At 39.6% G+C, this 14,780-nt stretch overlaps 1 protein-coding gene across 8 annotated transcripts in view; it reads right to left on the bottom strand.

Moving 5' to 3' along the window:
* The window catches only part of HECW1 (HECT, C2 and WW domain containing E3 ubiquitin protein ligase 1), a 527,464-nt gene that overhangs the window by 126,876 nt on the left and 385,808 nt on the right, over positions 1-14,780 (bottom strand). For 7 of the 8 annotated variants that reach the window (XM_088797859.1, XM_088797858.1, XM_088797853.1 and 4 more), the window contains 4 exons: positions 14,350-14,450; positions 10,004-11,335; positions 5,191-5,292; positions 281-431 (listed from right to left, as the gene is read on the bottom strand). In XM_088797859.1, coding sequence (XP_088653985.1) covers positions 281-431; positions 5,191-5,292; positions 10,004-11,335; positions 14,350-14,450 — 1,686 coding nt within the window. The remainder of the gene's footprint in view (positions 1-280; positions 432-5,190; positions 5,293-10,003; positions 11,336-14,349; positions 14,451-14,780) is intronic. The other variant, XM_088797857.1, reaches the window with a different exon arrangement.

Genomic DNA, 14,780 nt, shown 5'->3' with positions numbered 1-14,780 from the left:
CATGAGTCTGTTGGTTAAGAACATCTGTTTTTGAGCCTGGGCCATCAAGAAGTTCAGGGGATTCCTCGTCTTTAATTGGCACTCAGGCTTAACTTGTCTCCTGCCACCAAATTCTACATCTAGCTTCCTAAGTACCTACTATGAATGGGTTTCTTACAATGCAAAATTACTTTCTGGCCTCCTTATACAATCTGAGCAGAAAAGTGTAATGGGGGTTTCATTAATTGCCACTCTCTTTTCACTGTGGTTTATAGGGGCTCTCTGCATGCTGATCACCAACCGCCTGTTGAGTTGCTCCATCTGCTGGATGGATCCTGATCTCCGCATCCCGTCAGGGGTGGCTGCTGCTGTTGGACGCTGCCAGGTGGTTGTACGGTTCACGTGGTCTACATAAAAGACCCGCCCATGGCTGTCAACGCGGGCTTCCCAGTCTAGTGTGTAATAAAAAGGCAAAAAGAAAAATTAAGGACAAGCTACTGATCCATGTGAAACAGATACCACCTCCAGGTCTTCTACAGGTAGAGCTTATTGTTGGTTACTTGCTGAAGGCCAAACCCTGATCACAGAGAAAACATTTAATATTTAATTAATTTCTTTCTTTAAAAATTTCCATCCCGTCAATCTTGTTAGCTACTGAAATGATAGTTGGGAGATTGGAAATGTCCTCCAGTGAGAGCTGACATTGTGTTGCTAACTCGGACATTTCTTTGCTAAATCTGATAGAGGGCGACTAATCAGGGAAGGGAATAACCAGTTTTAACTACAGTTCTAAAATACTGTACATGCAACTTTAGATGATCTCTATCTAATACTTAGTAAGTTTAATTGATTGCCGTTCCTCTTGACAGGAATAATGGATTGATTGAAACCTAGGGTTTCAAACTGTCTTTCTAATAAGTTGTAAATTCACACTGTATGTTCAACATACGTGTGGCTGCCAAGTAGTCTTGACCAAAACCGAAGCAAACCAATAAAAAAAATCAAGCTTTTAAGTACCTCTTTGTTGATAAGCAACCATCCCAAACAGTAGAGGTAGCCTAAGATAAACATAATTTCCTTTACTTCTCAAATGTAAGCAACAAACTACTAAAAGGTAGAATCATAGATACATACTACATAATACATATAGGAGCTGGGATGGGGTGGGTGGATGAAAAGTACTCAAAACTGAGAGAGCTGGCAATAATATATACATATCCGAGCTTAACATGGAAGAACAATGTCTGTTGTACAGAAATGGGCAAAGCTTTTCGAGTCCATGTGTAAAAATGTGATGGAAATAACAGCTTCATGATAGTTATGCTGAAAAATGAATTAGATTAAAGAAGAAAAAAATGATCTCAAATGGAGGGAAACCATTCAGCCTTTTAAGTGAGAAAAGCCCTAGATTTTGGGAGTAGATCATGTATTAACAATTTTATTGAAAAAAGTGTTACTCAGGTAATGACATATGAACTCAATTTTTTAAATGAAAAATGCAATATATTTAATAGTATTTTTACGGTTTTATAGGTGTACATTGTATCTGTTTGTGAATATTACGGCTTATGTCTGATCTTTACCTGAAGAATTGCCAAATAATGCCCAAAGAAAACCAAAATACTAGAAAACACCAAATTTACCTTATAAGACAGATTGAAGGAAAAATATAGTCAGATTGTATAAATATATCCTAGGAGATTTTGATTAAAATTAACTTCTAAGTAATCCAGCTATCAACTGTTAGTTGTAAATGTTAATGAGTTCATTGATTAAATTGTGTGTATGTGTGACTACTAGGTAAGTAATCTTGATCCAAAAAATTTTTAAATTTCAGTGATTCCCAAACAAGTAGCAATCGACACTCTTTTTTTTCTTGAAGCCAACATGACTGTTATCCAACAGAGAGTGAGCATTAATCTTTGAAGGGTAGTGTGCTATTCAATTCAATTGAACAAACTCCTCTTAGGACTTATTCTGAACTGGAAACTCTGCCAGGCCCTGAAGACACGTTGCTGAGAAACACATGTTCCTGTCTTCCAGGCACTCATAGTAAAGGAAGGAGTCATTCAAAGACAAAACCCCTGTTTCATAAATTCTCTAAGGAAAAAACAAAAACAAAACAAAACAAGGAAATGCTACAATAACAATAACAAATTCTCTCTGTGTGTTTCAATATTTCTAAATCACTACTGGAAAAGGATGAAACCCCTTTGTCAACATATTAAATATCTGGAATGCATAGTGCTAATTATATACCCTTATAATATTCAGAAAATAATAGCTAAATAGAATTAGAGATTATAAGTGCATTTTTTTTTGTTTTTGTTGCTTTGTTAAGAATTAACTTTTACATATTTCATAAACAAAAAAATTTGAAAAGGAAGTTCAGATCAGCATGTCCTGATGGACTTGGCACTGTGATGCTTGAACAGACTCCTGAAAATGATACATTTATGATGCTGGGACAAGTTAGATTAATTTATTTAGGTCAATTCATTGGTGACTGAAGGACCTATCATATACTAAATTACATATTTCCCACGAAGTCTAAGAACAATATAGAGCCTAATAATGTATCATCTCTAGTTATTATACTAACAAAATAAAATTGTACTTTTTTTTTCTTTACTTTAACAACTTCAATACCACATTTGTAGTTTACCTTTCTCTTGAACTTTAGTCACACATCCAATTACCTTCTTGACATCAGTATCTGGATGATATCTCAAATATAACAATGATCAAAACCAAGCTTCAGAGCTTTCCCACCAAAACCTGCTCTATCTGCAGCTTTCCCTTCCCATCTCAGTTGAAGGCAACTCCATCCTTCTAGATACAAATTCCTGAGGTCATTCTTGACTTCTATCTTTCTCTCACACATCACATCCAATCTGTCAGCAAATCTACCTACAAAATACGTGTCCAGAATCTGACCACTCTTCATCATGTCCGTGTCTCCCCACTGGCCCAAGCCACTATTGTTTTTCACGTGGGTCACTGCAGTAACCTTATGTTAGATCTCATGCTTCTGTCCTTCCTCCTCACAATTTAATGCCACCACAGCAACCACAGAAAACTTTTTAAAACCTAAGTCAGACAATACCACTTCTCTTCTCAAAACCCTACAATGCCCCCTTTTCATCTAGAGTAAAAGCCAAAGCCCTTGAGTGGTCTACAAGGTCTTATGTGATCTGGGTCCCATTATCTCCCTGACCTCATCACTTGCTCCAGACATATTGTCTCCTTGTTGTTTGTCAGATCTATCAGGCAGGCTGTTCTCTTGCTCAGAATGCTCTTCTTCTCCAGTACTTACGTGGATAACTCTCTTACTTCCTGTAAGCCTAGCATCAAATGTTGCCTTCTCAGTGAAGCTTACGTGACCACCCTATTTTAAATGGCAATCCAGCCACCACCACAAACTCCAGATGGCCTTACCCTGCTCTGCTTTTGCTTTTTGATAGCACTTGTCACCATCTAACATGCTATACTATTTCCTCATTTTTTTTTTCTTTTTATTATTTATTTTCTGTCTCTGCCAGACAAGACTATAAGCTCCATAGGCTCCAGGGATCTTTGCCTATTTTGCTTACTTAAGATAGTACTCTGCACAGAGTAAGCATTCAATGAGTATTTGTTGAATGAATGAATATCAGTAATGATATCATCCACGTACTATATGAGATTATCTAAGAAAATTCAGTTGTTAGTCTTCACTACTACCTTTCCTAATATATTTCAGTGTCACATGAACAGAAAATCAAAACCTATCTGGAGAAATCTGTTTTCATTATTTAAAGCAGCTTATATAAAGTAATTATTTAAATTAGAATTATATTCATTTTTTGATAACATCTGTATGTATAACCAGTTATTACTCTTGCATGGATTGGAAGTCAATTCATTGATACGTTATTTGTTGTAGGGAAAGTGTTCCTTTCCTAGAGAAAACGTTATAGATATTTTTCAGATAAGTGTTAATTACGAAGTATCTATAGTGGTACTGACATTTTACTATTCATTTATTGATAGTAAATGAATATCCATAAATCAGTGTATAAGTAAATAAAGAAATCAAGTGTCAAAAGTTAAAGACATAATGTTTGGCTTGGCCCACCCCCTAAAATATGGTGTTCTTTTAAATGTCTACAAATGAAAGGTATCATTGTTTTCTCAGTGGTCAATTACAACTGAGTAGGAGAAAAATGGTATAAATGCAAAATATATCACATTACCAAGAACAGATGAATTAAGAAATAAGCATTTCTCCTTTTGAAAAATGTCACCACTTAATAATATAAGCACAGGCAAAAGAATGTAAAGAAACACTGAGTCTTAACATCCTGGAAAGATTTCACAGTTGTAGAATTTATCAAATCTTAAAGGTCATCTTTGCTTGAAAAACGAGCCTAAACCAAAACAGAGATGTTGCAGAACTTGTGAACACATGTGATACTAAGTGGGGTGTCAGTTCCTTCTTACAAATTTATTATAATGGAGTATTAAAAGAATGATATCTAGAGACCACCTAGTCCAAATTTAGCATTTAGCAAATGAGGAAATTAAAGATTTACTTTACAAATAAGAAAACGGATTCTCTGAGAGTAAATGATTTTTCTAAGTTCGAATGTCTAGTTGGATAATTATTAATTATACACTACTGTTACCAGAAGAAAATGGTATTGGATTCTATCCCTAAAGATCATATTTTGTCTGGAAACCCCTAAGAACTATAGAAGAAATTTGAGGCTGTCACCTATTGATGCAAGTTATAGTAAAGAAAATGCAAGTTCATGGGTCCTGATGGGTTGAAATGTTTTATTATATGGAAATGCTTGTGGCATAACAAATCCAATGGAGAATAATAAGATTATTCCATCTTGAACCTCAAATTTTTAAATATAAAATGATAAAAGTTGAGGCTTAAAAGGTTGTATGTACAATTTACAAGGACTAGTCAAGTCTTACAAAGAAATGCTCTTCATTTCAGAAATTGAGGGGCACTGAAAATACTGGGCTATCTCTTCAAGATCACATGTTAAAATCATTAATTAAAAAAACAAGTTTTATAGTAGGTGCCATATTGATTTTTGATAACAGTTTGAGGTATAGAGTTGGGGAAGAGTTTGGATGTTTACATACAAGTTCATACTGACCTGTTTAGACTTGACAGGAAGAGGTAAGACATAGAATTTAAAAACTAAAGCTTACTTGGTGGAAGAGGCTCATCGATTGTTGGGTAGTGATGATGTTCAGGCCTCAAGGAAGGAAGCTGGCTTACTGGCTGGGAATTATGGAGTATAGGACATTCACCTATGGACAAGATAGTCAAGACATTCAGATTCACTCATTGCTGTGGTAACGTCATCAAAACAGCATGGCTGTAAAACAAACTACTACAGAAAAAAACTACAGAGCGGGCAATCTATTTTTGTGTCTGTTCGCTACATTCACAGTCATTCATGAGAGAGAGAATAGAGGGAATTATTTTTTAAAACCCCAAAGAGAATAAGCAAACACTTCATGACTATGATCTATACCACATAGACCAGTATGTAGGATCAGGGTCTGATTCTGTAACCATCTGAATTTGCTTAATGGGAAGGTGGCATCAGAAACAGACACAAAAGAAAATTAACAGAGCCTGACTTTAGCCCAGCAAAAGAAATAGGCATGTTTAAGGGAAGTGCAGCATTTCTAAAGTCCCATAAAATCTCAGTGGGCCCGTGCAAAATGATTGCTCCTTTCTTGAATAGGTTTCATCAGAGGGCTGCCAAGAGGCTCTTTTAGATGTTGATTTTGAAATGAAACTCTTAGATGGTGACTTCCCAAGATGGGGTTAAGGAACTGGTGGGCCAAGAAGGTAAATTCCTGTCATATGGAAGCTAGATGTTGGGGTGGGAGGCCAAAGAGCTGTGGGATCTTATGAGTGTTCCAGATCAGACAAACCAGGGTGCTCTGGAAAGAGAAAAGGACAAGAGACGAGGAAGTAAATTAAGATGCAGGAAAACTGAGACAGGAAAACTTGAAACACAGAAGTGAGATAGAAGAAAGAAGAAAGACGAACATGGAAAAATTTTGGAAATAAACATATCCACAGAATGCATGCCCTGATTATCATAGACACAGCTAATATTCTTGACAATCAGATTTATAATGAACTGAAGAATGTTCTAAAATGGTGTTCCTATTTCACAATGTCCTGGTAACACTGTGTGTGGAGCAGGCATGTGGATGGGAGGTCTACAGTGCCAGCAATTGCAGAGACAATTGCTCTTGATCTTTGGAAAGCTAGAGGGGCCCGGTCCATGAGACAACCAGCACTCAGACTGATGTGTCCTCCCTCTGCCTCACATGATTCTGATCCTGGCTTTCTTGTAGGAGACCCTGTTAGCCAGAGGACAAAGGTCAGGACTTCTCCTTCTTCTGCCCTTCACGGCTGATGCAGAAAGCGTTTCATTATCAAAAAGGAGAGAAACTGTGACAAACAGTGGTTAAGACTTTTGTGTGATCAAAAATTACAAATATTTCCCGGAATGTCCATATATGGAAAGGATGATTATTTCTTCTCAGTCTAGATTCATAGAACTGATAAAAGTTAAATTAATTAGGGAAGGAAGTTTGGTGGGTTTAATTTAGCAGTTTAATTCCTAGACCTAACTGAAGAACAAAAACAGAGTGGTATTCAGGAACAAAGTGTCCTTTTAAATGTTAAATATGTTGCATGATTTCTTGTGCAAACTTTGGTATGTTACTCAGATCCTTGGGGTCCTCTGAGACTATAAGGAAAATCAAGTAAGATGCCCCTCGTGTCAGTGTACAGCTCCTTGTGAACTGCCTACTGTTTTAAAGATGGATTCTGTTTTTAGTGGATACCACACTCATGTCTATCTTTATATGTGCTTAGTGTCAGAAACTACAAAACAACAGTACAGTTGTTATGTCACCAGCTGTTGTGTTTTTATTTAGTTTCTTGAGGAAACAACAACAACAACAAACTTACCTCTCCAAATTAATTCAACCAATCAGATTAATTACTCCTCCAAGCTAGTGGAGACATTGTCACTTAATGGAGCTGACTCCTCCTGCTTGTGAACCCCAAGCAAATGCAATGACATGAGTGAGGCAGGTCAGCCAACTGAAAGGATGGGGCACACAGAGGAACAAAGAGGTTTTGTTTTGCAGGAGGTCACTCTTCCACACAGTCACCCTTGCCTCAAACACAAAGCTAGTGTTCAGACATACTAGAACTTCCAAGAAGGAAACATACTCCCCTTGAAAAGTTAGTCTTACTGTTTATCTGCCTGGAAGAACCCTCACTCGAGGAGAGGCCAAGAGCTTTACATGTATCATTTCATTTAGTTCTTCCAATACCCTGTTGAGGTAGATTCTACATTTACACCAATGTTACATGTAAGCATGGAGCAGTTACATAACCAGCCAAGGTCTCACGGCTAGGAGGTGGTAGGACTGAATATAACAAACCCAGGTGGCCTGACTCCAGGGCCAGAGCTTGTAATCACATTATATTACTCTTTTCATTTGATCTGCAGAAAGTTTTTAAAAATTATTTTATGATGAGATTAATAGTTATTTTAAAAACTATTTTATAGAGGGAGGAAAGAAGCAAACAGTAGGTAAAAAAAAATACATCCTCTATAAATTGCTGTAGACTCATCTACCTGTGCATGTGTACAGTCAGCCTACATTGGCTTCAGCAGTGAAAGAATTTGCAATCTTAGAAGTCAAAACAAGGGGCAACAGTGATTCTAAAGCGAAGAGAGGGCCCATAGGCATACATCAGGTGGGTTGTGTGGAATCCCTACTTTCTTGAAACATGTGCCAATGAGGGGCAGATCCACAGCGCACACACCGCAAGCGCAGGGCTCACTACGAGGGAGGGAAGAGTGGTTGTGAACAAGTCACATGCCAACACATGTGCAGCCTACATGAGATCAAGCCCCTCTCAGGACTCTTCCATCCTGTTGACCCCAGTGACCACCAGGGAAGCACGAAGGTGCTTCTTAGTCTTTTCTGAGTTTACATTCTGCAGAATTGAGGAATTCAGAAATTTCTTGAGAAGTTGCCCTGCAAAGACTTCCGCTCTGCCCCTGAAACATTTTCTTGTTCTTTCTGTTAGGGGAGGTCTTGCCCTGTTGGACAAGGGCATGGACAGTATTTTTTGCTTTTTTCTTTTGTAAAACATGCCTCTATATAAATGCCTTTTAATTAACCATGTGTGGATTATCTCGAAGCATGGTGGTCAAAATATACCCCATGGGCTAAAATGGTTGACAAACTGCACACTCAGCCTTATTTTTGTATGGCTCTGAGTTAAGAATGCTTATTATTAGTTTTAAATATAAAATTGTTAGAAAAAAATAGCTTTTGGTGAGGAGAGTTGCTTGATTTGCCTCTTGACTCACAAAGCCTCAAATATTTACTATCTGGCTTTTTACAGAAAAAGTTTACCGACCTCTGGTCTAAAACATCCCTGTCATCTTCTAGTTGTGCTCATTTATGTGCATACCCCAAATTTCCTTATACTGTAGTTACTTTCAACTGTATTGTAATTATTGAGTACCTTCCATAAGTTATCTGATGTTGATCTATCTCCCTGTGCCCAGCATAGAGCAATGGGCCTAGAACAAAGAAGAGACTCAAAATATCCTTGTTAAAGAAAGGAATTGTCCACCCCATTCTCACTCTCATGGGTGCTTTTTCATATTGTATGCTATTAGGGTGTATTGTATGTCACTACAGTTAATTGCATGTCACTATAGTTTTTCTCCTGGTGTTTCTCCTCTTTGACCAATTTCCTTGCACTTCTCCTTATTACATGTGCCACTTTCCCTCACTCCTTCTTTCTCTGAAATGTAGAATTAGGCATTGTGGAATATGTAAAATTATTTTTTGTATGCTCACTTTATTTCCTGTAAAAATTTGTAGGTGCCAGGCATTTGTTTAGGTACTGAGAATTCAAACATAAAGAAGATACAGTTCTGGCCCTTGAAGAGTTTACAGTCTAGAGACAATACCATGATTTTGTTTGGAGGCTAATTTAAGCAGCAAAACAGCAAAATAGCAGAATCTATATTTTTCTCTTTTAAAACGACTGAATTATTTCACAGTTATGTGACTTTTTAATTATTATTCCTATGTCACTGTCACTTGACTGGAAAATGATTCCCAATTCTGGATAAGGAAATGCAAATTAATTTTACAGATGATTCCAAAGGAATGGTTAGAAGGGCCATCTTTGGTTAAAATGCAGAATATATTTTAAAACTAAAGGTGGCAGCTTTTGGATTTGAATCTTACTTGCAACAAAATGATTTATGCATTCATGTTATTCTTCTCTTCCATTAGCCAAAGTAGTCCCCCCCCCAAAAAAAAAAAAAAAGAAAAGAAAAGAAAGAAAAACAAAAGAAAACATAAAAACACCAACAAAAACCAACGAGAATTGAGCAGACAGACATGATGACAAATACATTTAGGCTATACCTATCCATATGTACAAAGGTTAGCTAAATTCTGAAACAGAGGTAAAATCAATGTTCTTCAGCTTATATTAAAATTTATTGCTAATCTTTAATAAGTTTTGGGAAGTCAGAAGATATTTACACATTACCCACCTAATATTGATGATCATTTCTACTTATATCATTTGATATCAGCCTTAATGCTCTGGTTGTTGTCAAGGCCGGAAGCTAATATGGATACTAACTGGTTCTGGTGATTACTAGTTAGAACAGAGAAGCACATTTCCAAGTGCTTGCTCACATGTGTGCAGTAGTGGTAATCTTGGTGTATATCTGAGAGGCGGTGGGGTGTCAGCTACTCATAGTCACGAATACTGACACACACACACACACACACACACACACACACACACATCAGACATACACACATTGCAGCAGCAAGCCCATTTGGGACTGATCCTTTCTTGTTTTTAAACCATGTTGGTGCGACCTGTGTCTCTCTGGTGGTCCTATTCTCACTCTGATCATGTTTGAGGTCTAACCTTCTCTCCGATGGCTTGGCCCTGCCATGGGGGACTCCAGACCATCCACGGTTCTTGCCATGCCCTCGGTGGGGGCAGCTGGCTGGTCTTGCCACTGCCCAGCGCCATTCACAGACTCGGCGTCCAGCTCCGGACTCTGCACCGAGTCTGGCACCGACTCAAAAGCGCTGTTCTCCTCCTCATCGTCATCTTGCGAGGAGAAGACTGTACTCTCGGAGATCTTGGCGCTGTCCACGGAGGAGAAGCGCGTGTGGCTCGCGAACCTGCTGCCATTGTAGCAGGAGGGGCTGTAGCAGGAGGCGCTATAGCAGGAGCTGCTGTAGCAAGACGTGCTGTAGCACGAGGAGCTGTAGCAGGAAGGGCTGCAACAGGATGCATCACAGCCCTCACTGCTGTGGTCCCCGCCCTGCCGGGGGCTGGAGTCGCTCTCACTCTCTGTGCTTGGGTGCGTGTCGCCATCCGGGGCTGGGCTGTTGGCCAAGCCAGAGTGGACGGGGGGCGCTGGGCCTGGAGTAGCCCCCTTGGGGTCCTCTCCACCCTCCTCCAGGGCAGGCGGCTCAGCAGGTACTGTGTCCCCTTCGCTGTGCCCATCCTTCTCTGAGGCATCTTTGAGGGTGGACTCTTCCTCAGCACCATCGCTCTCCGTGGCGCTGCCCTGGGCTGAGGGCATGCTGTGCAGCAGGGTGTGGATGCGGATGTAATGTGTCCGAGGGGTCTCTGGGTCTCCGCAGGCCGACGCGATCACTGTCTCTAGCTCGGACACAGGCAGGGAGCACGGCCTGCTCTTTCTCGTCACCGAGGCGTGCAGAGGCAGCCTGTCCTCCTGCTGCCTGAGAGCAGACACATCCTCCTCCTCCGCTGGCCCTTTTTCCTCCTCTTGCCCTCCAGCCCGCTTCTCTGTCCAGGCTTCCTCCTCCACGGGACCCTCATTGCTGCGTGAGTCTTCACAGTTCTCCAGCAGCCCTGGTGGGGGAGCCACCCCTCTCAGGTCCAGCCTCTCAGCCAGCTCTTCTGCACTCAGGGTGGGCTCAGTATCCTCTTGTCTCAGGCCAGGGAGCTCCCCAGCCCCATCAGGTCCCACAGAGACTGTACTGCTGTCTCCTGCCTCAGTGGTACCTGCCGCTTCCTCCACTGGCTTGGCAAGCTCCAGGCTCTCGTCCCCTTCAGCGTCCGTGGTGCTGCCCTCACTTGGCTGCACGGGCTTGGAGCTACTGGAGGGCTCTGGTGCATCATGCAGAGTCTCCTCATGGCTGTTTGCCACCAGGTTGTTCATGGGGCTGTCCTGAATTTCTTCTGCCTCAGCTTCAGTACTCAGGGAGATCTCTTCATCATCTGCAGGCAAAAGGAAAACGTCATTCCTTCTACAAGAGAGCATTGTGGTATTAGTGTACTCTGCTGGACATGGACATGTAAGCCATCATAAGGGATTTTTATGTTAGAATATTGGATATAGGTGTTGATATTGGATATAGGTTTCTCATTGGCCAGTACTCATCTGAAAAATTCTGTAAAAGTGTTCTCCTTCTAGAACAACTAATCCTAAAATGTATGTGGAACCACAAAAGACACCAAATAGCCAAAACAATCTTGAGAAAGAACAATATGGGAGGTATCACGTTGCCTGATTTCAAATTACACTACAAAGTTACAAAAAGCAAAACAATATGGTAACGGCATGAAAACAGGCACATAGATAAATGGAATAGAGAGCCCAGAAAGAAATCTTTGCTTATATGGTCAATTACTCTATGACAATGGAGGAAAGAATATAGAATGGGGTAAAGACAGTCTCTTCAATAAGTGGTGTTGAGAAAACTGGACAGATTTGTGCACCAAAATGAAACTGGACCACCTTCTTATGGTAATATACAAGGATAAACTCAAAATGGAATGAAGACTTAAATGTAAGACCTGAAATCATAGAACTCCTAGAAGAAAACATAGGCAGTAAACTCTTTGATATTGGTCTTAACGATATCTTTTTAGATATGCCTCCTTGAGCAAGGATGACAAAAGCAAAAATAAACAAATAGAGCTACATCAAACTAAAAAGTTTTTGCACAGCAAAGGAAACCTTCAACAAAATGAAAAAACAATCTAGTGAATGGGAAAAAATATTTGCAAATAACATAAGAGTATGTGGTAAGTGTTTAATATCCAAAATATATAAGGAAATTATATGACTTAAAAAAATCCAATTAAAAAATGGGCAGAGGATCTGAATAGACATCTCTCCAAAGAGGACACACAAATGACCAACAGAAACAAGAAAAGTTGCTCACATCACTAATCATTAAGGATATGCAAATCAAAACCACAATTAGATACCACCTCACTCAAATAACAAGTGCTGGCGAAGATATGGAAGAAAGGGAACCCTCATGCACTGTTGGTGGGCATGTAAATTGGTGCAGCCGCTATGCAAAACAGTATGGAGATTTCGCAAAAAATTAAAAATAGAACTGCTATGCAACCCAGCAATTCCACTCCTGGGTATTTATCTGAAGAAAACAAAAACATTAATTAAAAAAGATATATGCACTCCTATGTTCATTGCAGCATTATTTATAACAACCAAGATATGGAAACAATCCAGGTGTCCATTGGTAGATTAACTGATAAAGAAGATACACAATGGAGTATTACTCAGAAATAAGAAAGAATGAAATCTTCCCATTTGTGACAACCTGGATGGGCCTAGAGGGTATTATGCTAACTGAAATAAGTCAGATGGAGAAAGACAAAACCATATGATTTCATTACATGTGGAATCCAACAAAACAAAACAATACATAAACAAGACAAAACAGAAACACACCCATAGATATACAGAACAAGCTGGTAGTTGCCAATGAGGGTGGGGGTGGATAGGAGGATGGGTGAAAAAAAGAAAAAACTAACTACTCTCCCTCCTAAGTGCTTGATCCCATTTCCTTTATTGTGACCGTATGATTTATTGTCCAAACAGGGACACTTTTGAGAGTAAAAGGGAGCATTATTAATAATGAAGCAAGGTCAAAGGGCAGGACTGTCCTGCAAAAAAGTTGAAAAAAAGAAAAAGAATGAGTTCTGCTCGTGTTAATGACAATTTGCAGTCATATTATATTTCTGTTTCAAGGGAATTCAGTTTTTGGTTAAAACACCCAAAGCTTACTGTTACTCCAGTTCTGGCCACATAGTACGTGCTTAACAATGTTTGCTACATGGAAGACTTCAAAGATGGGAGCGGAATGTTTACATTTCCTTGCTGATCACAGGCAAGGCTAATTATACTTGCTTAATGTATTTCATATGGCTGGGTTCCCCAGAATGACAGAATGTTCTTAGGCAACTAGAGAGTAGAAAAGGGCTAGATGATGGGAGCAACCAGTCATTTAGAAGCTCAGACTGAAAGGCTTTTGACATTTGGTGATGTCAAATGTCATCAAGCAACCATTCAAGGAATAGCTACCAGTTTACCTCTACTTTCTCCCAATTGCTTGTTTTATTGGATCCTGCCAGATATAAAGGTCCTATTCCAAACACACTAGTGCAACTCACTCATTGAAGATGAACAACCTCCCTGGTGAGCCGTAAGGCTGTCCTTCCTGATACACTGAATGAAGAGTCAGTTTTATTCTCACAATACAGAAAAGGCTGAATTTGAAAGGAAAAAAACAGTCAGGTGTTTTCTTACAATCTGCATTGTATACTGAGCAAAGAAAAGTGCATCTGGAGTTTAATGAGTGGGCAGTGGGAACAAATAATTCTCAGCGTGATCTACACTTAGTATGAGAGTTGTGGGAGAGGAGCAAAAGCGGAATTATGAGGCCTCTCATCATTCTTATTTGGAAAGATGTTTTGCCTTGGAAAACTGAACACTGGATGATTCTGAAGTTTTGTGTTCAATTTATAGTTTTTATTTTTCGCTGTGATATTGTAAAAGTCCATTGTATAATCATAGCTGTTCAACAGCATGATATGTATCACATTCATTCATGTTTACATTCCTTCATTCACTTATTCCCGTATGCAATAGTTAAACATTTATAGAGTACCTCTTATGTGGGTGCTGGAATCAAAATGATAAATTAGACAAGGTTCCATACCCATGTTGGCCTCAATGTCAACCCCCACTCCACTGTCTAACCCTCTACCTTTTGGTCACCAGAATGAAGTGAAGCCTCTCTATCAAGGAGACAGCAACCTGGCTTCTAGATCAGATCTCTCGCTTCTAGGCCTCAAATGGTGAAGACAGAGAATCAGAAAACTTAGACCATGTCTGGAGAGAACCACAGTTATTGTATTTTAGAGAAAGGACCACAGTATGACATTAGGCTAAGACATGAAGTTCATGCTCAAAATACCTGGGTGGATGGAGGAAGTGATCTCAAACCGGAATTGCAGCTGTCCACTCACATGATCTGTTGGAAGCCTGCGGCCGAGTGTGTAGCTGACCACCCTATCCCTAGAAGGAAATAAGCACCATCACAGATCTGGTCAGCACCTCCTTCTAAAGACCATGCCAGCAGTGGAGGCCCCAGGTGGCCCTGCTGTTCATAGGTAATGATGTGCTCAGGTACCTATGAGATGGTCCTAAGGCAAAGATGGGAATGTACATCTGATCAACAGTAATGAAAGACTTCAAGAAAATCCTTATTGAATATTCTATAAGGAGTCATAAACTACAGCCCATGGGCCAAACCTGGACCACCCCCTATTTTTGTATGGCCATGAGCTTTTCACATTTCTAAATGGTTGGGAAAGAAAGTAAAAAAGGAGTAATATTTTGTGACAC

The sequence above is a fragment of the Rhinolophus sinicus genome, chromosome 4 (assembly GCF_057876585.1).
Source record: "Rhinolophus sinicus isolate RSI-liver-muscle chromosome 4, RSI-T2T, whole genome shotgun sequence".
In the NCBI taxonomy this organism is placed as follows: domain Eukaryota; kingdom Metazoa; phylum Chordata; class Mammalia; order Chiroptera; family Rhinolophidae; genus Rhinolophus; species Rhinolophus sinicus.
The sequence above is the reverse complement of the archived record's forward strand: the minus strand, read 5'-3'. Positions and strand labels throughout refer to the sequence as shown.